The 27462-nt window shown below is 46.0% G+C and overlaps 2 protein-coding genes across 5 annotated transcripts in view; both read left to right on the top strand.

Moving 5' to 3' along the window:
* LOC135400267 (glutamate carboxypeptidase 2-like) overlaps positions 1-6369 on the top strand; it is an 80461-nt gene extending 74092 nt beyond the window's left edge. For both annotated transcript variants that reach the window (XM_064632048.1, XM_064632050.1), the window contains one exon: positions 6190-6369. In XM_064632048.1, coding sequence (XP_064488118.1) covers positions 6190-6346 — 157 coding nt within the window. In that variant the 3' untranslated portion in view covers positions 6347-6369. The remainder of the gene's footprint in view (positions 1-6189) is intronic.
* Positions 6370-7703: 1334 nt separating this feature from the next.
* Positions 7704-27462, top strand: part of LOC135400266 (uncharacterized) — a 154225-nt gene continuing 134466 nt past the window's right edge. For 2 of the 3 annotated variants that reach the window (XR_010424570.1, XR_010424569.1), the window contains exons 1-2: positions 7726-7974; positions 17500-17670. The gene's annotated coding sequence lies outside the window, so the exon portion shown is untranslated. Of the gene's footprint in view, positions 7975-17499; positions 17671-27462 lie in introns of all 3 variants that reach the window. The other variant, XR_010424571.1, reaches the window with a different exon arrangement.

The raw sequence follows: 27462 nt of genomic DNA, 5'->3' as shown, positions 1-27462 counted from the left end.
TGATTGCTTTCTTGATTAATGCAATGCCCATTGCAATGATTACAATTACGTTTGGTCTAGTGTATTTCAACTCTTCGTTAGCGAACCTCAAAAACTCCACCATCAGCCCAAGTGGTCCTTCCGACGATGACGTGCAAATATTTTTATAACTATTGTAGATTCGGCATACAAGTTCTCGCATCTTGAATTCCATAATTTGCACCATATCTCCGAATACGACCATGTCTAGGACGTATTGAAATGCAGCGATAAATGAATCGTTTCGCGGCTCCTCCTTTTCGAAGCAACTTTTTATCAGGTCCTCCCATGACGAATGGTAACGAGTACAAAATCTGTCCATCTCTTCAATGTATATCAGTTGTCTGTTCTGTTTTGTAGTGCGCCTCGACATTTAATTAAATCATATTGGTGCTAATTTTATTTATGAAAATTTTATTATCTGGTTCATAATGTTCCACCTGACGTTAGAATTATGAAAGTCAATTTACAAAAAAAGATGTGATGTGTAAAGGAAAAATGTTTGCTCTCAGTGATTCTATGTACAAGACAACGCTAGAGCCCCTCCTTCCCTCACTTGACTTGTAGGAGCGATTTTATGGCTTTGTATACCGAGACCATTGTTTGGATTCCCCTACTCCCTGCGGGCGTAATGTGTACGGGAACTCTCTCACTTCGTTTCCACTAGTGGGTCCTGAATGAAAAAGACGTGTTTCTGTGATGTATATTTGCGCTGTGTGATTACGAAAAATGTTTGCCTAAATTAATTACTGCTTTTGACTTTGTTTCAGATGATCACTCGATTGATATTAATAAAAATATTCTACTAGTTGGGAATGTTGTGTGCGTTGATTTCCGCTGTAGCAAACAATATAATTTGCATTTCAGATGAGTTGTTTGCGACTTCTGCGTGTATTGCAAAGTTAACATCAAACGATGTAATTAAATTTGTTTCTCGTTTTCGAATTAGTATTGTTTCTATCACTGAATAAACTTGACTTTCACTCGATTGATATTTTGTGAGTTGAGAATAATGATTGCCTAATAGTTGTGTCTGCTCTGAAATACATTAAATGCAACGTTTCTCGTTGAGTATTGTTTGCACCGATAATATTTTCTCGTTTGCTTAGAAAGTCTATTCTTAGATTTTTTTTTTACAGAATTCTTATTGTGTTCTTTAGAATCGAATAATTCCAATGTCTATTTGCGATCAATGAAAAATTTCGCCTCTGTACACCGGTCCTAAGAATATTTCCTTTTTGGAGGAAAGAATTTGAAAAAGAGAGAGGATTTCCCCACCTCGCAGATTGACAACAGGCTCCCCGCTTTTTGGGCTGTATAGATGGAGAGAGTGACCCCACCGGTCTGCATAGAGGGAGAGAGTGACCCCACCATGTCTCGAGTCTGGTTGTAATTATTGTAAAGCTGTGGTGTGTGTTTGAATAACTCTGCCAAGGTAAGTGCCTGAGTAGGATATTGTTAGCTCGCAAGGTTGATTTTATGATAGTTCAAAAGATATATTATTTCAAATTGTAATGTTTGCTATTATTTTCCTGTGTGTTGTTTACATGTTGGCAGATGCATCGTTCAAAGCCTTTCTCTGCTATTCATTCGTGCATGTTTATCGTTTTGATTGATTCTTTTTCAATTATTTTCCTGCATGTGTCTGTTGTTTACCGTTGGTAGATGCACCGTTTAGAGTGTTTCTCTGCTATTCATCCGTGCATGTTTCTTGTTTTGTTAGATTGTTCTTCAACTATTTATCCTTTGTGTACGTCTTGTTTACGTGTTGGATTTTGGCTCTCTATTATCTGTTTCAGTAATATTTTCCTGTCTGTTGTTTACACGTTGGCAGATGCGCCGTTTAGATTGTTTCTTAGCGTTAGCTCTGTGCTGTATTAAATTATTCATCATGTGCTGTTCAAAGTGTTTCTCTGCCATTCATCCGTGCATGTTGATTGTTTTGATAGATTCTTTTTCATTTATTTTCCTGCATGTGTCTGTTGCTTATGTGATGTGTTCTGGTTCTCTATTAGCTGTTGATCGTTTTTTCTCGTTATTTCCGTATGTCTATGCTGTTTACTTAATAAGAAATCGATTAATTGTGTAATGTTTGAATAATCTTCCCTATTGCGCTCGAAAATGTTTATAACTGTCAGGTGTACGCCTCCCGTCTTCAACAAATCAGGGCAGATATTATTAGAGTTGATTGTTGGCTAGGAGCGTGCTATGTGGTGAAGTTCATTTTTTAATATATTTTCTGTGTTGAATTCATAAAACAAAGTGTCTCTTAGAATGAAAATTGTATGGGGAAGTCACGAGGATGATTTTATGATAGTTAAAATGATAGTCTCCTCCTCTGTTGTTTGATTAACCAATGTAGTGTTATAGATTTTATTTCCTCTTGTGTTCGTGTCCCATGGTCTTCCAGGTTCTCTGCTGTTCATCCGTGCATGTTGATCGTTTTGATAGATTCTTTTCCATTTATTTTCCTGCATGTGTCTGTTGTTTATGTGATCTGTTTTGGTTCTCTATTAGCTGTTGATCGTTTTTCTCATTATTTCCGTATGTCTATGCTGTTTACTTAATAAGAAATTCATTAATTGTGTAATGTTGGAATAATCTTCCCTATTGCACTCGAAAATGTTCATAACTGTCAGGTGTACGCCTGCCGTCTTCAACAAATCAGGGCAGATATTATTAGAGCTGATTGTTGGCTAGGAGCGTGCTATGTGGTGAAGTTCATTCTTTAATATATTTTCTGTGTTGAATTCATAAAACAAAGTGTCTCTTAGAATGAAAATTGTATGGGGAAGTCACGAGGGTGATTTTATGATAGTTAAAATGATAGTCTCCTCCTCTGTTGTTTTGATTAACCAATGTATTGTTATAGATTTTATTTCCTCTTGTGTTCGTGTCCCATGGTCTTCCATGTTCTCTGCTGTTCACATACATATATCGGCATTTGTAATTAAAGCTCCAGTATGGTGGTCACGTATAATAATGTTAGACTTTTTATAATAAAACTTTTAATTTTGGTTGTAATCATATTGATTAAAAATATATTCTTTGATTAAATATGTCATAATGGAATACTAGCTGTTGCGCATGAAGTTACATATCAGAACATTGTAATTAAAACTCCGCTATGGTTGTCATGTTAGACTTTTTATAATAAAACTTTTAATTTGATAGTAATCGTATTGATTAAAAATATCTTCTTTTATTAAAAATGTGCTACTCCTTCTGCTTAATTGAAAACTTGCGTGATTATCACTAATAAAATACCCCTTCAATGCTATTGTATCAGATTTTTTGATTGAGTTTTTCTCCTTCACACTGAGTCATAATATAATTCCTGACACTAATGACTTTAATAAATATATTTTCACTCGTACTTTTGTGTATAGCTATCCTTTGCATGTAAATCGCCTACTGCACACCTGCTGTAGCGGGAAAAAAATTGCGATTGAAGTCGACACAGATTGAAAAATGATGAAAGAAGTCGGCCCAGGCTGAAAAAATGTGAGCAAGTAAGCGCTCACGCAGCCCTCCGGCCACGCTCCGCCCACCGCAGCAGCCCTCTACCCGAGCGTCGCCTGTCGCGCACGGGGAAAAGTCGCGAAAAAATTCGGCGCAGATTGAAAAATGAGGAAAGAAGTTGGCCCACTTTGATAAGAGATACCTCTTTAATGCCATTGAGTCATATCCATATGGAATATGTGAATTTGGTAATGAGTAAGTATGTTCTTTATTATGTGTGTTGTGTTTCTTCTATTACAGGTTGTGAAGGTTTTTCGGTCGGGTTTTTCTCCTTCACCTGATTGGCATCACAATTCCCAGCACTGGCTTTACAATTGGCAACTTGATTGGCATTAATAAATATATTTTCACTTGTACTTTTTGTGTATGACCCTTCTTTGCATGTCTCTGCATGTAAACCGCTCACCTGTTGTATCGGAAAATATGTGAAGTCGGCCCATGTATGGCCAAAGAAGTCTGCCCAGGCTGAAAAATACGCTACGATGAGCGCACGCGCAGCCCTCCCCCGCCGATAAGCGCGCGGACAACCCTCCGCACTGGCGCCGCACGGGGAAAAATACGCGCAGGGACGCGCCGCGCAGGGAAAATACGCTCAGGGCTCAGGGGCAGGAACCTTGTAAAGTGGACAGCTTGTAGCCTGGACAACCCTCTTTACTACTTGGGTCGCTAGTGCCTTGTTGTCACCCAGCGCGGGGAGCCTCTCCAAAATTCCACGGCAGGCAAACCACATATCTCCAGTCTCCCAGCTTTGGGCAATGTGGTCTGCATGAAGCCGAGGACCACATCCTCGGCTACAGCCGAGCTCTGTAGCCTACTACAGCTATGTAGCCGAGGACCAAACAATATTGGATCGAAGCGCGCAATACGGCACGAATATAGTCGGCGACCAAATAATGTTGGCTGAAAGTGGGCAATGTGGTCTACATATTGCGAGAAAAGTGGCAATCTAGTTTGCATATAGCCGTCTGCCAAACACTGTTCAATGAACGTGGGAAATAAGGTCTACATATTGCCGGCGCCCAAACAATTTTGGATGAAAATGGCCAATATATTTGTTGCTGTCTTTGCGATACGGGATCTACATTTGCAATACTGGAGCTGAATATTGGCGAGCCAATATTAGGTCTTGCTTGGGCCGGGTTGCAATTGTAAAATTGGGCCAACATTGAAAATCCGCGAGAGCCAATACTTGTCCAGCCTGACCCACATTGGGGTGCTGCCCGGGTCGAGTGCTAACGCTAGGGGCCAGCAGGTCTTCCCAGCTGGTTTGCCTAGACGTATTTGATCTGCACGCCCTCTTGCTTCCCTCCGGTATCCCATCAGAGAACGGGTGAGCTCGACGCCACTCCGTGACGCAGCCGTACCTGAAGGGAATGCCGATGAGCAGAGCCTCTCGTGGCTGCTGGCCTCATGCCACCTTCAGAAGGTCTGCTTAATGCCTTCTCTCTCTCCTTCGCACGTGACCATGTAACGTCAGGATGTCAGTCAGTTGCCGCAGAGGATTTCAAACACAGGCTTTCTATGGCTACCAGTGACCGCCCATGCGGTCAAAGGCAGCTCGTATCCATAGCAACGGCTGGCGAGGCACAGTCGCGATAGGCAAAGGCTTATGGCGAATTCGCTTGGTCAAAATGTGGCAATGCGGCCGAGCGCTCGGAAATTGCTAGCCTTTTGTCCGCGCTGGGTCACGTGACAGTTGCCACCCGAACATGAGTGCCAGAAATCTAGCGGTTTTACTCGATTGGATCACGCTAGGGGCATCGCGGTCGCTAACCTTCGGGTTTCGTCGTCTGCCGACCGACGTGGACTTCGACGTGTGGACCAGTGCGGGCCCTCGTCACCCTCCTATAGTACGGATGTGACGACACCGGATATAGTAGTTGGGCTATATCCGCTGCAAGGTTGCATCGAGACCGGGAGGAAAATGTGATAGCTGGCAAATTCCGGGCGCTCGGAAAGCGCCACGCGAATCTACCAGCTCCGGTGGCGCAGCGGTAACGCGTGCGCTTGGAGACTGGGAGGTCCGCGGTTCGAATCCGCGGGCCGGCTGTGCCGTCTGGGGTTTTTCCTGGGTTTCCCTCAGATGTGTAATAGGCGCATGCCGGCACAGTTCCCCTGAAGTCGGCCCATGGACGCAGCTTTCCTCCCCCCGAGCGGATTCCGCTCGGTCTTCCACTTCACCCTTTCCTCTCCTCCTCTCCACCACCTTTCCCTTCCCGAGAAACATGCCGCCTAATCAGGCAGGCAGACCTCTCCGGTTCCTCCCAACGACACTCCTCCTCCTCCTCCTCCTCCTCCTCCTCCTCCTCGCCACGCGAATCAAGCTTTGACCAAGCGAACGTGCCTGCTCCGAATATGGTAAAAACAGTTTCCACGAAATGGCCACCCGAATTCGCCATCAGCTGTTGCGACATGTCACGTACGCGAACAGACTCTGTTTCTAGATGGTGCTCATTGGTTATGCTCCTGCTATACGTGACCCTGTGATGCTCGCAGCTAATGTTGCGCCGCTCGACGTATGACTCTCATTTTGTGAATTGATTTTCAGAGTGTCCTTGTAAATTGAATTGCGCAATCATTGAACATCGTTTAACGAAAATATTTTCTAGACTCGCTCCTGATTAGACTGTTTCGAATTTAAACTTTTAGAAACCTGGTCTACTCTCCAGACGGCGTCATGTTTCCAGGACTGGTTGACGCATTGATGCAAGAACCCATCGACGTCGACGAGTTTGGACGCCAGGCCGCTCTATTGGCCGAAGTGTTGTCTCAGGCTGCCAATATCCTCCGTCTTTCTCCCATTTAACGGCGACAATAAAGATTCTACACATAGTACATTTTTTCTGAAGTGTGCATTGATGGAGACTAAAGTGTGCCGCCAGAACTCACAACGCAAGACTTTGTTCGACGCAAAATCAAATCGCGGCACACTGCTATGGGTCAATCCGTCATACCGCCTGCAGCAGAGAATGGCCATCAAGCTGGATTAAAGATGCGAAATCACAAGAATTATCGATATCTTGATGGGCAAAGTTTTTGTTTGTTTCCGTGTCTCCTCCTTCTTTGAGCCCTTCAACCATTATACAGTCTTCCACGGCGAGCGTGGGATGTGACAGAGTTCCGAATCGGATCGTCGGCTATGCTGTCTGGCTGGGTGCCTTCCTCAGATGTTTTTGGGCAAATGTTTGCCCAGTTCCTTGTGAAGTCGGCCCAGGACCCTCGACTAACATGCCTCCCGCCGGACGGGCAGCCGGAGCGCTCGACATTCGCCCACCAAGCTCGTCCACTTATCTTCTCGCGAATATGTCCGTTGATATGAAACTGTTTTCGATAGACAGTGTTCGAGTATATTTAGTACACTGGCGGTAGTCACTTGCGCAGAACTGAAGTGACAACGTGCAAATACTGACTAAAATAACAGCTGTGGGGTGGGCTGTGGGCCTGTGCGCGGCTTGTGGGGCGGTGTATGCGGCCCCTATTCGGAATACAGGCAGCGGAGAAGATAAAGAAGGCAATTACCATCAAAAACTACAGGAACACGGCTGAAGCACGTTTGGTATACATCAGCACACTGATTCCTAAGAAAGATGCGTGCTAATCAGCAATGAGGAGCGTTTAAAGCGCAATAAATACTACAAATCAAATCGCTGCCCATTGTTTCCTATGGGAGCAGCCGGCGCCAGTGGGCCCTCCAGCATGGCGGCCGGTTGCCGCGTATGCGGTCACACGCGTATGGTGTGACACACGGCGTATGGTGGTGACTGACACACGGTATCCATGTGTATGGTATTCTAGCTCACCATACACGCGCCCCTCTCCTATGCGCGATCCAACCTTTATACATAGAGATCAGTGGTTGTCCCCTTCCGATCTGTTTTGGTTTCGGTGTGTCTACCAACGTCAGGATGACGTTTCTCGGGTAGAAGTACTTTTTCTTGAACCTCGTGCAGATCGGAGGCCCTGCCCTGCATAATGCCAGTGTTCCTGAAAAGACATAATGCTGCCACATGACCTTTTCGAAAGTACAAAATACAGTTGGCAAATAATAATAATGGCAAAAAATAAAAAGCAATTCTCACATAGCCTCGTTGGCCGCCTCCATGGCCGCCTCGTTCTCAGGACTCTCCATCCATCCAAAGACGAAGTCACAACAATCCAAAATCCAAATATCCATGGCGGAGCGTTTTGATCGGTTTTGATCACAGTGATTTTGATGCTGGTGGGGCAGCATTGACACAAAAGGTGCGATATCGCTCGTCAGTTTGTTTTACTCACACAGAAATGTCTTACGTACAATGGCAAGGGTGTATGAAGGCCAAGGTGAAGTTAGGCGTAGATAACATCAAAATGTGAACATTCCAGTTTAGTGAAACCTGTGTGAAGTGAACAAAGGTGTGCCCACGTGAGAATGCCAAAGCCGTTATAATGCAAGAGGTAAGAATTTGCAAATGTATTGTGCTTTTCTAAAACAACGGGAGAGACTACGGCAGCTCCCCGCTACTGCCGCTGGTACAAGTATCGTTGTCGGAGCTTAACCAAACTGCGTTTACGGATTACGACAAAGCTTCGGCTAAAATGATTGCGTCATTCACACTGTCAGCCCAGGATTTACCGGTGGGGCCGATTGCGTGCGAGTACGGTGTTTGGCGGTTGATATTTCAAAATTCAAAGCAACGGCGATTCCCACAGCCCAATGTTGAGATGCATGTCACACTACGAAGACAATGCGTTATGTGCGGTTGTCTGTTTTTATCTGTGGAGAGCGAATATTGTTCTGCTAAAGGTTATGGCTGTAAGTTCAGACTGACTACTGCCCATGAGGATGTTATGGGAGGGGGGGGGGAAGCCTGTTAGGACTCCATAACACTGCCAAGAGACTGTGAATATTGTATAACACACACACACCCAAGTACCTAATGAGCATGAAATTCTAATGTGTTAATAACCAGGTACACCTGCAGGCATAAGGGGTTTACACATATATTATCTGATATAAGTCGTTTCAATTAGGTTTCAATTAGAGTGTTGTTATTCTTCCCCTACCTCCGTTCCGGCCGTATTGTAATGCTTCAGTGTGCTCGAAGTTCCCATAAGTGCTTGCTTTTCTAAAACGGTCTATTGGGAGCAAAACATCTGCACCCCATTTTGAACTAGGCACCTCCGAAGGCGGTCACAGCGCATGTAACAGCTGTGCCTGTAGTTTAGGTTTGCTACTTTTCAGACAAACTTACAACTTTACAGCAGAGGACACAACCACAGGGCACAAGAGAGCAACATGCCATGAAACTATTTATTTTTAACGATATATTCTTAACCGTGGATTCCTTAGCGTTTTTATTGACGCGGTGATATTTCAGTGATTATTTTTGTGAGTTGATTTTTAAGCATATATTGTGGGAGATATATTTTTAACAGTGGGTACTTACGCGTTTGTTTTTGAAAGATTATTTTTCATGGTTTCAAACGGGATACACACCTCCCATCTTCTGCTCAACAGAACCGAGAGACGGGATAATGGAATTGTTTCCCTATTACTTCACTGAACAAGAAGTGCTATGTTATGGACACACGTGGCCTTTATTACCAAGACAATTCTGTTCATCAGCTTGTCTTCATCCGCAAAGGCTGCTGTATGACTCATGAAAAGGTTGGCGTTTCCCTTAGCTTTCCACGCAGAGGTGTAAAACGGAAGACCGTGCTGCATCGCCATCTATCACATAAGGTCAGCAACTGCCTTTTTATCTCCTTCAACGTGATGTTCTCTGGTCACGCGCCGGTGTTTGCTTCTGCGGGCAGTCTCACCTCCCAGTCTTCTTGCTCCATGGTTTGGCTGCAGGTCTCATGATAAGGCTTCAGTTCTGGTTCAGCTCTGGAAGGCAACTATAATGGTTCGTACCGGTTCAGTAGACGCAGGTGGGAACAAAGCACAACAGGCAGGTTAAAGCACACTTGCGTTTGTGTGGCACAGTACTTGAAGTGGACAGGAAGGCATGAACATCGTTCAAGGTCTTTAAAAATTTTGCGTGATGCGAAAGACATGATTGGTATGGTTACGACAGGAGCATAACCGTTAATTACAGGTTTGGGTTGACTTCTCCGGCACATCGCTCATGCCACGGTGACTTACTAACCCATCTGGTTGTTCGCTGAGTCTCGGCAGAAATATAACAGTCAACCAATCCGGCCACCTTGGCCTAAGTCATTTAAAGTGGCACAGAAGTCATTTTTAACACCCTGTTTTCTTCCTATAAAACTGTTAAATAGGTCAGTAAGGTGCACCATGCGAAGTAATTCGCACCACAAAGTCAATTATCGCAGAAATTGAATTTAAAGTATGCCGCAAACAGCAACTGTCTGCGACAGCGGTAGAGAGCAGTACCAGCCTGTCACCTGCCTGGAACCTGACGCTGATGCTACAAGGAGAACGCTCGCTGATTGGTTTAGAGCAGTGGTTCTCAAACTGGGTTCCGCGGAACACAGGGGTTCCGCGAGCTGCCTTCCCGGGTTCCACGAGAAGGCTGCCGCCTCGGCCCCTATCCATTCACAGAACTTGATTTCCCCCGCCCAAGCTCGCTCGGCAGGCCAGAAGCACGCGCACCGCGGCTGCGGAGTTCGTTCGCGGCCTCTTTCCGTTGTTTATGGGCGCTTTGACCCGTTGACAGACCCCTTACTAGGCAAAGGAGTAGGCCTGGAACGTGCCAGCGAGAAGCTCCATGACCTCTTCGTGGAGGCCTGATGTACGTGATATCTGATGTACTGCTCGTGTTTAGGAACAGGGGTTCCCTCGTCCTTCTAGCTAGGTCCAAAAGGTTCCCCGGGCCAAAAAAGTTTGAGAACCACTGGTTTAGAGAAATGTCTGCTACTTGGCTGTTCGGGGTTCTGAAAAACCCTTGCTCCTGGCTCAGTAATGATTCGGCCGCTCCTTCTATCCCCAATTTGTTCATATGTGTGCAATTTGTTTCCCAGAACAAAAAAAAAAACTCACATAAACATGGCTTCGTGTGCCTGTGTCTGCCTAAGGCTGCAACAAATGACTTGCTGCAGTGGCAGATTTTTCTGTCCCACTGAAGGTCCCAAATGAGGTAGTACACATTTTAATGCCTATGGTGTCCTGCTTTAGAAGTTGTTTTTTTTTCTTGAAACTCGTTTGAATTTTTATATATAACTAATAAGAGCCTCCTAATAATTCACACGGTGCTCAGCTTGTAGGCGGTATCCGACAGGTACTTGTAAAAGGGGAAGCTTTTCGATTGGTGCACCCATTCGCAAATTATTTAGCCCGGGGATTTAACTAAAATGCCCTGTATATATTCATGTGTACGTCAGACATTAGTAGTCATAACAGTCTTAGGTTAACATCTTCGTTGTTGTTTCGCGGATCTATAAAATCCAGAGCATTCCATGCAGGGCACAACTTTTTCGGCAAGCAACAGAAAGGCTACAAACTTAATGAAAGGCGGGAAAAAGACAAAAAAAAAAGTTATTTTTATGTTCATGCAGAACATGCAAACTTCTTCCCTCAGTTCCTTATGAAATGTTATTTGAACCGATTACTGGTATTTTTTTAACGGCTCAGTTCAAGTTCAGCTCTAAGATGGCGTCAACTGTTTTCGGTTCGGTTCTGGTTAAACTCTCTGCTGTAAACACGCAGAAGGCTTCCGCACAGCTGTGCTGCAAAGCTATGACTATAAAGTCTACTCTCTCGCATTATTAGGCCATAACTGTAAGGAGATTACCTGACCTCACTGGTCCATCTAAACCAAATAAATTTTTTTTTCGATGATTCACTAGCAAAATGTGTTTCGCAGTGATTCCTCCAAGTAGAACATTTACAGTCGATCCTTTTTACACGCATCTGTTGGGGTGGAGATATTCCAAAAGTCGGGAATCATAATTCAGGAACGAAAAAATAACACCGACATAACTAACGCAAACACTCAACGAGACAAAACATCTGGTTAAATTGTTGTCTTACAGATGTGCCAAGGCTTTCAGTGGCTTATGAGTAAAGCACGTGTGATTGATCACTTTTGCGAGGCATGTTTTGTGCTTTTCGAAGATACAGAGGTGAGGCGACAAAAACGCTCTCTGTCAGTGGAGAGCAAGGCCTGGCCATAACCTACACTGAGAGGCACCACAAGCCATGCTTTCTTTGAATGTTCGGGTGACCAAACCTTCCATTATTTGCTCCTAAGCATGGTTTTTCTGTTCACCGAGATCATGTATAGACCTTTGTACCTCTAAGTACCACGTTAACGGAGCAGAATATGCTACTGCTGTGAAGGGTTGGCTGCTCTCCACCTGGAGTGCACTGTCACGTCCCCTTTAAAGGGGTGCCACGACAGGCCATTCCAGATAAACGTAAAAGAGTGTTCTTTGCATTGAAAGTGTCACGGTGTAGAGGCCAATAGAAGTGGACAAAATGGGCACAGCAAATACAGGAACTCGTGCAGCTCTGACATCACGGCTCTCGCCGCAGCCTTGCTAGGGAGTGGGTTCGAAGGCTCCCATCTCGCGAAGTACGATGTACTCATTTTTTCCCCAGTGTTCTTTCGTGCAGTACAATGTGTTCATGGTGTAATGAACCACATTCATAAAGGTTCCGAAATGTGTTGACTACATGTTGCGATCATGGTGCCATGTTTTTACGTACCAACTCTTCCGGTTTGAATTAGTGTTGTTTGGGTCCACTTCGACTTCCTCGTCGAACTGCACTGGGTCCCCTTTTCTGCAGTCCAAGGTATGCTGTTGGGCTTCGTGATAGAAAGATATAGAGACAATGACATACTAGTATGACAACGATAATATGTGTCTCTCTCTAATACTCCTCTTATATTTGCCATATATTTTGCATAGTGATCACATAGCTGCTTGCATGTTGTGTAGCAGTTGAATAGTGTGCTAGTTGTAATGAATTAAGCAGGGACGTATGTTTGCTGAGACACTGTTACACTGGGAAGCTGAGATGTAAGCACAGGGGAAGCAGGCTGGGTGTGAGATGTGTAATCGTTCTTTTCATTTCTAAAGGGAGAAGCCTGTAGGGCAACATTATAAGAAAGACAGCAGCATCAATAAATGTTACCGTACAGAGCATATATATCTTTACACTGCCCCAGGCGATAGAACTCCCCAGTCATCATCATAAAAATACAGTTATTGTTACATTGCACTGCACAAAAAAAAAAAGTGCGAATCCCTACGCGGCTGACTGCGCTCGCACATGCACTGTCACCTTCCGGCACACATAGTTTTGCATGTATTAGGGGAAAGTGATTGAAATCTATAAAATGCGTCAAGCAGGTATACGACACATACATTTCGCAGGCGACATACGTACCACGTTTTCTCGCGCGGCGTGCCGAGCAACCGTAGGTAGGTTTAACGACGGCACTACCCCATCTTTCAGTCTATGTTTGAATGTTCCGCAGGCTTCAGCGAGTGACACGTTGAGTTGGTAGTCGTCCGGTCGAAAGTGTAGGAAACAGACGACGACTACAGAATTCGGTGGGACGTCATCACGTTGTATCAATCGCAGCCATGCACTTCGTGCAGGTTCTTTCCGCGGTACCGTGTGCCGACGATATTTTGAATCATTCCATACATTGTTTACGCACCCACGAACGCCGCACGCCTGCGGCATCGCGACAGATTGCAGTGGACAGATAACACACTTCGTAAGTTGCACCACGGGAATGAACCTGTAGTATAATTCTATTGTTGGGAAAAACTCACGTGACCGCTATCGTTGGGCCAATCGTTGGACGACAGTTGAGTAGTTTTTGCTTCGCTTTTTTTCGTACGTGTGACGCAGGCGTTGCTTTCCCTTTCTCATCTGTTTCCTCCTTCCTCCTTCTTCCCCGCTTTAGCGGTTCCTGATGGTTGTGGAGTTCTGGATTTTCGTTCGCGTCGAGTGAAATGAAAAAGTGTGAAAATGAAAAAGTGTTTCTGTTACACAAAGTGCTTTATTTTTTGGGGATAGGTATTTCGAAATCACAAATATGCAGTCTGCTGTAGCTGCACCAAACATGAATATGACATGAACATTGCTTCTGAAGTTAGAGTGATATGCCGAAGCAGCTTTGCATTCATTGATAGCTGATATCTCACGTGGAAGGTTTCACAGTAGAACAACAGTATATTGGATGCACAGGCACACACATTCACTGATCCAGCATGTGAGAGAACATGTCCGTATCCCTTTGCTGCTTGTGTAGTCATCAGGTTCACCTGTCACAAATGAACTTGTGCAGCTGCTATGCTGAAAGATGATGCTCAAACTGCTCAGAGTGGCATTCTACTGTATCCATGCAGATGCCTTTCTGAAACAGATATGAGTTGAATGCTTATACCTGAGCAAGAACGATCAGAATAGGGATCAGAAACGTGAAAACTAAAAATCTACTGGTCCAGATGCTGCATATGTGCTAAGCGGCAGAATGGAGTAGGAACTGACTTACCTGTCATCGAGTAGGTAGCGGAAAAATGCAGTATTGGTCCACCTTCAATCGTTGTCGCACCAAGCAAGCAAAGCAGACCTGCCTTCCACTTATCTATCACTGAATTGACCTGCAGAAGTATCAAAGAGGCCACAAGTTTTTCAGAGTTGGTATGGACAACATCGTAAGGGAAGGACGCTAAAAACTATCCAAAGCGGTACTGTTATAGATGCCCTGCTTGCGTCCCTGCTGCATCCACCATATTTCGAAACTTTACGGCGAGTTGTTGCGGCACGGCGGACACAGTGTCACCGGTTTGTGCGTGCTATGGCAAGTTCATAATTTCAATCCGACCAATTGGCACTTGTGTACCGGGGGAGCGGCCACAGGAGCCAATGGCCTGGTGAGGGTTGAGAACTCATGCTTTGACGTAAAAATTCTGACGTTTCATGATGTTTGATGATGCGGAAAGCTCGCAGTGCCTCCATTTATTCCGCACAGGCACTCGCGAGTTTCATCACCTTGGTTGCACGATTTCTGGGGATCGTGTCGGACCAACGTGTCGCTATGAATACACCACCAGAAGAACGACACTGTAACTGAGTCGACTGTGTACCATGTACTGTAACGAAGTTGCTAACTTGTTAACCGAGGTGGACGAGTCGGTGATTATGGCGATGCGGCGTTCATTTTGAAGCGTACGCTGAAGTGTTGTGCTTTTTTGCACTAATAGACTATTTCAGAAAATCCCAGAGCTCCTTGTGCACGCATTGCATCCTGGGTGCTTACTGACTGGGGGAACAAAGAATAACCCTTCACATTTCGCTTTCGCTGACCTTGACACATCGTGGACAATGGACCGGTAGAGGAGAAATCGAAACAGTTTGGAAGCCACCCGTTTCTTTCGTATAAGTAAGCTCCCACAGTTCAGAGCGGCGCTAAGCACTCTGGGATATTCTGAACTCGTCTATTGTCGTCACACAACAGACCAGGGGAGCTATTCTCGTCAAAGTAAGCTACCTGCTTACTTTCTTTGCAAGGAGGTTATTGGTCGCCGAATAAAGAAGGCGTGAACAATGGGAATGTCATTGGGAATGGTTTTCACGCGCCGTTAGCCAATAGTCGAGCATTTGATCGTCCAGCCTTGCTGCTGTGTGTGTGTTTTCACGATACGATCATCATGATACTGCCCTTCCCGCCATTAGATTGTCTCCCCGGAAACGGAAGACTACAACTTGAAAGAGAAGGTTAGAGGAATGCGGAGAAAAGTGGTCATGACAAGTTCACTTGCTTGATAGTAATATCTAAAAAACTTCCACGGTGTAAAAATAGGAAAACAATCTTGTGTAGCGATCGCGTTGTGAGCGAGATAGCGAACAAGTAAACAGTGGGGTGGCGCTCGTGCGTGCCCAAGATTTTGAACCTGCGGAGTGGCGCGAAAAGATTACTATCCCCCTACAGTTTCTTATGTCATTTCTTGTTTACGCGCAACGCCTCTGCGGCGCCATTTGTTATTAGTTATTAACTGACACTGATTTCGTTGTCTTCGCCTTGCATTCGTATCTTTCATTGTCCACAACCCCGACAACGCCCCCCCCCCCCCTCATGTAATGAGTCGTGTGAGAAAGTAGCACGAAACGACCACTACATTAATTCTGTCTGTGTAAGGGACAGACTTTTACTAGTTTAATGATAGACGTCATCGCTTCAATCGTCGATATGACGAACGACTCTGTATCGAAGAGCGGTGCATTGTGGTGAAGCACGAACCACGGCAATGAGCATGGATCGTCCGATCATTATTCTTCCAACGAAATGCAAATATTTATGCATTATGCGCCATTTCCGCCGTCGTGGAAACGTATTTGGAGTCAAATAAAGATCATAGTCCGAGGCATGTACGCCATTCTCATCGTTATCGCCGTCCCCGTTCAAAGTAATCACCCTCTTTTCGGTGCTTACTTTTCAGCGCAAAAAGTAAGATACTACGTCACTGCCTACGTCAAAATGACGTACCTCTTAACATGATCCCGTGAGCTAGGGAAAATCTAGGGACAGCGAGGGGACAACTTTAACGAGCAATGTTCTTCATAGAAGCACGGTATTGGGTGTGGCGCCACTTTTTGACTGTAAAAAAGACAGCGGCGGCGGCGGCCCGCCGTCAAACATGTCACGTCAAAACTGCCAGAGCTCCGTTCATGAGAGATATTCCATAGCAACTACAATATCAGGACGTCATAATTATTCCTGCGCGTTTAAACCGATGTACTATTGTTTCTCCTTTTTTCCCATACAACCTATTTAAATCCGGTACACAGCGCCACTGTAGGTCTAAGCTGTGATGCTCTACACGCTGTGTATGCGCTGGGGATAAATGTCCCTAGAAATGGGCGGATCGTTCAGGCGGAGCTTGTCGCGGTGGCTCAGCTCAACAGCTCGTGACGTGTAAAGTAAGCAGGTAGCTTACTTTGACGAGAATAGCTCCCCAGTACTCATGTTTGTTTACTGTACCTGACAAATCAGAGAAAAAGCGATGAGGAACAGTTTTCCGCTGCTGGGTCTTGCGGCGTGATTCAGAGTAAAAACTAGCAGACGACGTTTCTCTAAACCAAGCAGCGGCCTCACTTTTCTGACGTCAAAATGACACTAGCTGCTAGTCTGCTTGTTCCAGGCATTGCTACCGTTGGGCATCGTCGCCACTTCAAAAAGCAAATTCTGCGATATTTGTGCTTCTGCTGATTGAATTACCGCGTAAGGTGCACTTTAATAGGCAGTATAACTTCCACATTTAAAAAATGGTAGGGATTGAAGTGCTTTCTGAGCTCCTTTGAACAATACATGTAGGGAGTGACTTTCTCGGGTTAAACCCGATTCCGCCCAGTTATTCCCCCCCGAACTGAGCTCCGACCAATTTGGGTTAAACCAGATTTCTCCCCGAATTCCAGTCACTATGAAATCCGCAGGTGACGTTTCCACTGAAGACGAACGAAGGTCGCCACATGTAACACACGTAAGAATGGGTCGCTTACGTTCCCAGCAATACACCCATGTGTGTCAACACTGTCCATGGCTTCGGGGATTACCGCTGGAAGGTCACAATCCCGCCAAAAATACAGCAACAAAAAAACAGAAAAGAGAGGTGAGGAAAGGACTTAATATACAAGAGGAGAAACAAGAACACCCCATAACACCCGAAGGCACAATTATCGCACGACTTCTCCCCGAATTACAGATTTAAAAATAGCGCCCAATTTTTACCCCCCAAATCTGAGGAGGGCATTTGACCCGAAAAAGTCACTTCCTAACTACGTGGCATTCCAGGACCTTCCACTAGAGTAACATGAAATATGCAAGATTGTGAGGTCCGAGGGGCGAGTTCTTCAGAACTGTTCGTCCTTGAACATTTTCGGTTGCTTATTTGGATACATTCTCGGTGAATATACTTTACTTTGAGTTCGCAGTAATATTTGCTGCATGCATGTACTTGTACCCTTCTATCGCTTATAGGCTTTGTCCCTTGCAGCAGTGAGGGTGCAGTGAGGTGACGACAAGGAGACTCTGTGCCAACATGTTGCCAACTGTACGCTGCGACAACAATGTCGGCTAGTTGTATTGCACAGCGACACGACGTCTCATAAAAATCCAGGCTGCGTGGTGTGGAATTCTGCAGAATAACCCGAGTGGATACCGGAAGGTGAGTTCATGGAAAGCGAAGGACGTGAGGTAAGTTGTCTGGCCTTTCTCAAGACGTGAAATGCAATACTCGAAGTCATATATACAGTGAACCCTCGTTAATATGACCCCCGATAATCTGACATACGCGCTTTACGACCATACTCCTGGGGAACAATGCGGTGAAACCTCTGCAAATCCCCCGTTAATATGACAATTCCGCATTATGACCAAAATTTTCGGGAACGACCATGGTCATAATAACGAGGGTTCACTGTACGTGTAAAGCAACACTGCTAGGATTGGGACATGCTGTCAAGCTGCATGAGCACATGCGATGTAATCGGCGCGACCATCAGTTGTGCGAACCGAGGTTCCCACTCTCAGGGCCTTTTTGCCCGTCCGTTCAGCAACGGGGCAAGACACGGCACAGCACATGAACAAACGAGAGATTATTATCGGGTGTGCGTTGCATCTGCACCCAGGGAAAAAGGAATCCCCCCACAATCCTCGCATGCCCACTGTGACGTCCCTCACAGTAGCCGAAGGGGACGTAGCACGAAATTCAGCAAGAAAACGGGATACTCTCAATGTGGACACCCGCAGAGGCGAGAAGGAACGACACCTAACACTACGTTAACAACTTCAAAACATGATTTAATGAATACCACGGAACGCATATTATTCATTTTAAATTATTCATAACACGAACCGCGAGAATAACAAACATCAAATTAATGATTGCGCAAAACACGCTACAAATGCAGACATGAGACAAGCGGATACAACTTGAATCTATGGCATGATACAATTTAAATGAACGATAACGCAAAGTGCGCGACAAACTACACTCGAGGGACATATAGGCAAACGTGGGAGTCACAACAAGGCGGCAAGAGTGACCGACCCTAACTTTGCGCACCCCCGACAACACTACATCTTCACCATGCCATGGATGATAGCGTGGCAGACAAACTCTGAAGACGACTTCGGCAGTGACCTATGCGGCTGGCTTTCCATGCTGTGGCTTTTGGTTGCTGCTTCCATCGATCTTCAACCGCTCTGGTCTCAATTCTTGGTCCACGGCTGGGTCAAACAATAGCTAAGACGCGACTTAGCGGCAGGCCTACCGTCCCACGTGGAGGCTCATCCCAGGAGCTCGGTGTCACGAGGTCCGGTCAGGAGTGCTCTGTTTTTAAACCAGACAAACCTCTACCAAACCAGACTATCAGGCCCAGTTACTCCTTGGTAGGGGTTGTCTAGCCTGTGCGATTTGCCCGGAGCATGCCCTACCCCGTGTGGAAGAACGAAAAAGAAAAGGGTGAACCCGCCAGGCGCGTACCTTGTGGCAGGTGTGAAAGCGAGACCTGCAAAACGAGGGAATTCGGAACCAACGTAGAGGTTAACAGAACACGATTTACTGGCTAACAAGGTATGGCTGAGCTATTTACAGGACAAAATGGTACTACGAGGCACATATCTACACGCACATATGCAATAGTACGGTTGCAGTTCAAAGGACAGGAAACACGGGCAGATAACAAACTAAGGTAAAAGACATTAGCAAATAAGAAGTGTCATCGCGGCAGCGTCGACGTCTTGGAGTTCGGAGGGGTCGGGTCCTGGACGTAGTCGGCGTTCCCTCGGTGGATGGTGCACTCACTGACAATGTCCCGATGACGCCTTGTGATGATCTCGCTGCCGATACACGCGCCGTTGTCACTCGTGTAAACGTGCAGCCACCGTTAACGGCTGCTACTGACCACCCCTGCTTTCCGAAGTCGTCCTCCAAGTTCTCGCTCACCACGCGAACACTTCGGAGTCCCGTCGTAGTGACACTTCGCGTGACACTTCGTGACACACGCGAACACTTCGTAGTCCCGTAATTGACACCTCCTTAAATCACCTCCGTTTCGGCGGGGACTCAGAGACACAAAAAGGTGACACACATCCATATGTGGTATGGTTCCCGTACACATTTCCTGTGTCCCATTGATACCCCCCACATTATAGCCGCATGTTGGCCTCTGGACACAGACGGCGATCCGAGGCAGAAAGTTTTCTGCTGACTACTATTCCCCTGCGCACCCTTTCTTTGTCTCCAACCCCCATCCGATGCGGGACGGCATCGTCCCGACTGCCTAGTCAGGGACAGACCACTTACAGGTGAAAAGCAGTGGCGGATGAACAGCACTTACATGTGCCACAGGCTCCACGGTGCCGTTTATACTATACAAACCAAAAAAGTTGAGCAAGGTTAAAGTAATCAAAGGAGAGTAAACAGCCCCTCGGTGGATGAGAGACGGCGGAGTCTTGTGACAACCGTGCGACACCTAAAGGGGGCGCGCTGCTCCGTCGCGACAGCGCCGCCAGTGGCGGTCTTGGAAGTATCAGACGTGGATCCACGCCACCCGTTCTATGCATTCTCAAATGGAACCGTAGCTCGCGTGATGACCGCCGTAATTAGAAGGGCTAATTTTCGATGTGCAAATAATGTGGAAGTTTTCCGGGGCGCGGATGAAGAGAATGGAGACAAACTGCACAGAAGCAACCACCGTATTTATAATGCATCTAACAGTGCGTAAGGAGAACAGCCACTCGCGTCTGTCTGGAACACGTGTAAGTGATACGTCGAGAGGATGGTTATTTGACGACTCACAAAATCCTGGCTTGCTAGCGAAGGCTATATATGTGTATTTCTCTGATTCCAGCCACTTGTACTATGTTTATGACTGAGTCTTGTATTCCTTTTGTCCTCTTTGCACACACACAGCTTCGTCACTAAAATCTACATCGTGTGTCCGTTTTATCCATACAAATAAACACATGAGGTCACAACTTATTGTGTAAATTTGTGCTGCAGTTTTTCCAGTATCTCCAGATACAATAATGCTAAAGAGATCCTTAAAAAAGAAATTATATGAGTTTTTGCCTCGGCTACCGCCGTACGCTTGCGGCACGACAGCTGCGAAATGGTTGGTGTGTAAATACTAAAACTAAACCTTTTGGACAACGTAGAACTTCCGTTCTCACTGTGAGACTCGTCAACCAGATTACCTGGAGCAATATCGGCTCTGGGCACTGCCGATGAAACACCTCAATCAGTATCACGATCCAGCGGCGTTTCACCGTCACGAAAGTGGCAACTGTAAGTCATTGATCATTTTGCAGGTCCTCATTCAGTTTCATTGAAACTAGAACAAAAGAAATAGAATATGTTGTGCACACCTCATGCAATGGCCGAACGCACGTCATAAACGCTATTCGCTGCCAGTCTAGTGCCCTCGGTGGTATTGGAAGCATAGAAATCACGAGAAATGAAACATCAGGTCCCTAATATGAAGAGTTCTCTTAGGTGCTGGCACAGTTAGCGATCCAACAGTTCCAGTGCGGCAAAAAAAGACACCCGCAGTTCACGTGTAAACAAAGCTGGCTACTCGGCGGCTATCACACGAGGTACTTCCTCCGGAGGCCGCATCGCGGCGCCACCAGTTTGTCGCACTCTCCCTATTACAGTGAAACCTCGTTAATGCGTACCCGGCGGGGACACGAAAAAACTACGTACTAAGTGGTAGTACGGCTTAACCAAAAACTCAAAATACAAGTCCACGTACCTGTCTAATGGAATAAAAATGGCACATGTTTGACAAAATGAGGATAGATATCGCCGTTTATTCACTTTACAACAAGATAGTCCGTTATTTTCGCTTCGTACTGACGCGGCCTTGCAGCAATGATCGCGGCTTCAAATCCACAAACATTACTAGCGTGCTGTTCTAGAAGTCCCCGTTTTCTGGCAAACTGATCGATGGTATGGATGTTGTCCAGTTTCTCCTTGGTGTTCAGGACACGGTGCCATGGCGCTGTCCCGCAAGCCAGTACAAGTGACAAGGAAGTGAGAAACCAAACGACGAAACTATAGGAGGGGAGGAGCCTACTTGCCCTCTCCACTCTGCGGGAGAATGGCCTCTCCTCCTCACAGGAGTGACGTATTGGCGTCGCCCCGTCTCCGGAGGAGCCACGTTCTTCTAAATCTTTGTTTCTGGTACGGGAGGAGCTAGTTTTTTGTGCTGTACGGACTGTTTCAGGACGAAAAGTACGCATTAACCGGTATTGAAGCTGCGAGCAGCTACGGCTTAAGCGGGTAGCAAATCCATTGGTTTCAATGGGAGTCGTGACGGGGATTCAGCGCAACTACTGCTTAAGCGGAATTACGGCTTAAGCGGGTACGTATTAACGAGGTTCCACTGTATCTATAGGCATGCATAACACTAAGTCTCCAAAAATGGGTGCAGGACAAAGACACATACAGTGTGCATAATAGTCGGTGCTAATGGAGCGAACATAAAAAATGTTTACAACCAATCAAACAAAGAGACGAATAAACAAAATCCACACTTCGCACATGGCACAATATCAAAAGGTGCGTTCCACACATTCAGTGGAGCAGGACGACCACAATCAATACATCTCTAAGGTGCACTGTAACACCCCAAAACGAAAAACACGTGTCGCGTGGCCAGCGCAGTTTGAAAACATACACATAAGCCGTAGGACGCAGTTTTTGCAGCTTTACTTGCGGGGTCCGAAGCGCACTCATACGCGGCCTAAATAAATCAGCTGCCCTATTTTCTGAACCTTTAATGTACTGCACCCTGAAGTACTCCTGGAGTACTCTGTTATCCAGGTGCTTCTGCTCGTTAATATACATAAGGGGTTCGTGATCTGTCTTAACCGTGAACGGCCTCCCATAGAGGTACGTTTTGAAGCTTTGAATGCGCCGTACGAGAGCCAGACCCTCCCGTTCGATCGCCGAGTATGCAGATTCCCTCGGAAGGAGCTTTCGGCTGGCATACGTTACAGGATGGATCATGTTTAGAGCCTGAAGTTTTCAGGAAATATTTTTTTCTAAATTGGGGGGGTAAAAATCGGGTAAATAAACATGTGCACTAAATTTATGCAAATTCGGGTTAAAAATCTTCCATTACGCTAAAATCGGGGGGGAAATCGGGCTCAGTTATTGAAACTAACTGTAGCGCTTCGGTACAAACGGTGATGCAACTACATTTTTCTGTCAAATAAGTAAGATGGTGCATACCTACAGACATCCCAGAGAGGGCAATTTGCCTGGTAAAAATCGGGTTTCACCCTAAAGAGGCAACCTTCAATTCGGGGTGCAAATTCGGGGAAGAATCGGGTAAAACCCTAAAACTTTAGCCTCTAATCATGTTCCTGTTGGAGCACCGCTCTGATGCTGCAATCCGAGGCGTCTAACGACAAAATGAATTCCCTCTCAAAATCCGGCAACTTCAGGACAGGTGCCAGCGAGAGGCAAGTCTCGAGCTCCTAGAAGGTGTCTTCATGTTCCGACTCCCACAGTACTCTATTGGGCTTCCCCTTTGTCAGGTCACTGAGTGGCGCAGCAACCTCTGAGTATCTCGGGATGAAATTACGGCAATGTCCGGCGAGCCCCCAAAACGAACGAACTTGTCGTTTGTTCTGAGGTCGGCTGGCGCTCTGTATTTTCTCTAGCGTCTTCGTCATCGGCGCGATGACCCCTTTACCGACTTGGTGACCCAGGAAGTCTTATCTTTTCGGATCCCAGCTCGTATTTTGTGTGCTTAACAGTGAGCCCCGCTGCCTGGAAGCGCTGGAACTCCTGATGCAGAACAGCAAGATGTTCATCCCAGGTAGCAGTTGCCACGAGGACGTCGTCATAGTAATGGAGGACGCCATCTACACCTTCCAGTAGTCTCCTCATTGGTTCGGTGAAGGCGGCGGGCGAGGTTTTGAGGCGAAACGGCAGAAAACGAGGCTGATACAGTCCTGTTTGGGTTGAGAAGGCGGTTTTTCGGCTTGGCTGCATCTGCGAGCGGGACTTGCCAATAGCCCTTCGTGAATTCTAGCTTGGAGAAGTACGCTTTGTTGCACACAGCCGCTAGAAGTTAGTCTGCTCGGGGAACAGGTTCACAGTCGGGCACAAGCACGTCGTTTAGGTGCCGAAAGTCTACGCACAGTCGATGAGTCCCGTCTTGTCTCTTCACGACCATCACGGGGGGAGTTGAAGGGCGAGTCGGACTTCTAAATAATCCCGAGCTTCAACGTGTCCTGTACCTCTTCCTCAATTGTCTTTTGTACCGCAAACGGCAGAGGATACTGCCAGGTGTGCACTATGCTATTGGTGGTCAGGTACGAATCACATTCAATTAAGTCTGTTCTTCCAGGTACATCCGAAAAAATACTTCACTAAGACTTTGTGGTGGAGAATTCAGAAAGTGGCGCGTGCAGTGTCCGAAGAGGTTTGTGACCAGAGCGAATGTGACACTTCGCTGTCTGCATGAAGCTCTCAAATAGAAAGCTGCCACAGTAGTCAAGCACACTTTGCAAACGACTATCATTCGCAAGGTTGTAACGCTCACCGGATGAATGTATTGACCTCCGGGATACATCATTATAGGATAAACACCTGTAAACTGTTTAAAGACAGAAAAGCCGTGAAGACCGCCACACACGCGTTACATGTCATGCCGCCATCTTACATTATCTCTCACTCTTTCCTCAGTCTCTTCCTCAGGTCTTTCTCTCCGCTGCCTCGCTGGCGCCCCATCGTTCTGTGCAGGAAAAGCGCCAGCCCGTAAGCGGCGACCACTCGAATAAACTGCAACTTTCACTACAAGGTGAATGAGCGAGTGTACGTTGTACATGATGAACTCTTCACCATAGAGAGTGACGCACACCTTCACGAAATAATGCAGGAAGTCGTCGGTGTAGCCAGTTAAGTCTCGGTGTTGCGATCTCAGCAGAATAGCAACAGCTACATGCAAGCACGAAGAATGCTTGTAAACATCATCTCACACCACACCCTCCAAAACCATGGGGCCTGCGTACAACAACAAGAACCTGAATTCTGTGGCCTTTCAGCGTTTCACTTCGTTGAGGCCACTGCATTTCCTTGGATTTGAAGGTCCACATTGCATAGTTGAAACGTTGGTTCCTATTCATTCTCTGACAGGGCGGTCCAGGCAATGTCAGTATTTCAGTCGCATCATTATTGCTGGGCTCCTGACTTGCCATCACCTGTAGCTCTCTCCGCCATGAAACTCAGCTGGCATGATTTAAACCAGCGTGTCTTCGCAGCCTTTTTTAAGCCTGGAATCTTGCTGAATTGGTCGCAATCAGCCAGCAAGTGTCTACATAGTTGTCCCATCTTTGAAAACATTGTACAACTGCATGCATTTGCTCATTTAGGGAAACCTTACATGTCGCTGCAAGATGACATCACGCCATAGACCTCTTGTGCCAGCTGCCGCACTCCAGGAAGTCTTTCTTTTGCCTTTTTGAATTCCTTGAACATTACGAACATTTGACATTGAACATTTGAACATTACGAAACGATTGCTGTGCATAAAAAGTTAGAAAAACCAACCCACAAAGAAAAACGTTATATTCCGAAATGCCTAAAGGAAGGTAAACGTATGAACATATGGCCTGCTTTGTTTTAATTAACGCAGATAGTATAAGCAATCGACTTTAAATAAGTAGGGCAGCACAACACATTAAGATTTGTGAGACTTGCATGCGAACATATAAAAATTAACATTTTAAAACTCTGTTAAAATGCATGCACACAAAGAACATTGCAATGAAGACTGTGAAACTAGAAGAACGCTATGAATAAAAAATTTCTAAATAGCAGTAGACACTTAAAAGAATGCCATTCTAAAATGCCTAAAGTATACTAAGGTCATATAAAAAAAATGCTCTATGATCTAAAAATCATCTAAAATAATGCTATGAATTTTATCACAGCAGGACGTGGCTTAACAAAGTGCTGCAGCTAGTTAGATCTATGTATGTACATAGTCAAAGCCCACATGAATAAAAGCGATCAACTTTTGTGTCACTGAGATGCTGTCGTAGCATTCCTTTTTCAGCTGCAGGTGGCTTCGACGGGGTAAGCTTAGTTGGGGTTGGCTTCGATGGGCCCTGCTTCTTTGTTGTATGAAAGCGGAGCTGCTTTTTTTAACTTTTTATTCTGGGCTTCCCTTGCACACCTAGTTCTTTGCTTGAAACTCAACAAACCTGCTGCATTTTGTAACAGTCTTTTTACTTTCATGATGGTGTCATGCTCAACATCACCTGAAGACCTATAACTAGCAATGCTGTGTGCCACATCTGAGCTGTCAGCAATGACCATTTTTGTTTAGTTTAAAGGGACCGAAAAGTGAATATAAAATTTACTTTACTTTACTTTATGTTCAGCGAAAAGCTTGAACCTTCAAAAGTTCAAATATCAAAGAACTCCGCTGAAATCGCTTTAGTTTTTCTGTAATCGAATTTTCCATAATTGCACGTCCAGGGACCTAGTAGGAAACCGGGCAGTCTGACAACAATTGCATGACCCCGCGCCATCTGTCGAGGATGCATGTAATACGCGCACTTCCGGGCACTAATCCGGCGAAAACGAAAATGGCAGTGGGCATTTGTGACCAATTTCCAGAGACGTCATTTCAACATTTAATCCTGGTACCACCAGAAAAGGAAGTCTCTGGCGTGGGAAGTCTGAGAGGGCCTTCCGGCGCCCCTCAGAGCCCCAATGGGCCCTGACAAATTGTGCGATAGAAGGGGGCACCTCCCGAGGACCCACACCGGCTAGGCCCGCCAACCAGTCCTCCTGGGGCGCCGTCTCTGAGGGGTCATGTTCTCCAGCCCTACCGAGAATAGGACTGCTGGGGGGAGGGTCGTCATCACCAGAATCACCCTGGATATCGACCTCCTCCATTGCGAGGGGAGGGAGCCGGTCCGCCAGCGTGCGATTCCACCATGGCCCGCAACTCTGACACCTCCTTGTTTGGGGTAGCCATGATCTGTGAGAAGAGGGTATTAAATAAGATTTATTGAGCCCACTATGAAGCCCTCCTGCTTAGGTAGACGACTGCGGACTCGCATGGTTGACCAGTCTATGTGGTGTGCTAACGAGCAGAATGCTTAACTAACTCGAACAGGCAAACGTAAAAAGTCGTAAGCAGCGATATTCTAGCCGATTGCATTCTTAAAGTTGAGCACATATACGTAGATGCCTCCAGTTTCCTCTGGGAGCGTAACATTCTTGGAGAGCTCATTCTGCTTCTTAATGTGCTTCAATGCGTACGGTGTGGCTCTCTCGTAGTAGCGCTGAAGGGACATATCCCAGCTGGAAAAATCTGTTGGTCGCTTTGACAGTGCATAGCAGTAGCTGCGGGTGTGCTCAGCTTTGAGCACATGCAGCAACTTGAAAAGCTGGATGAAGAACTCTCGTAGGGAGTTCTTCGTTCCCATAATACTCTTCAACTGCCCGCTGAAGTTCTCCAGCCGGTTGTTTGTGGTGCTGTTGAAAGTGCCCTCCATGAACCTGTGGTCCAGTAAACCATTCATATTTACATGTTCTCCAGTTCTTCTCGTAGTAATCTCTCACGTTTGAAGGTGCAAGTGAAAAAAAAATGGCTTCCAGTTTCATGAATCTCTCTTCTGATCTTGACATCACCATGCCCTGAAGGGTGGCCAAAATCTCTTCTCTTAATTTACTTGAGATACTCATCTTCTGGGTTGTTATTTCTCGGCTGAATGTCCTCAGTGTATGGTGTGCACACATCAGTACATGAGCACCTGGAAAATGCTCCTTCAGTAACTGACGCTCAAGCAGATCTTTGTCTGCCATGATGCAGCGAGTTTGCAGTGCCGTGGGGTGAAGCTCCTTGAATTTTCCAAGCACCCAGTTGAGGGTCTCTGCGTCTTCCTGAACTATCAGTGCGACACGTACTGTCTCAGTACTTCC

The sequence above is a fragment of the Ornithodoros turicata genome, chromosome 7 (assembly GCF_037126465.1).
Source record: "Ornithodoros turicata isolate Travis chromosome 7, ASM3712646v1, whole genome shotgun sequence".
Lineage (NCBI taxonomy): Eukaryota > Metazoa > Arthropoda > Arachnida > Ixodida > Argasidae > Ornithodoros > Ornithodoros turicata.
Note: the sequence above shows the minus strand (reverse complement) of the source record. Positions and strands in the feature narration are given on the sequence as shown.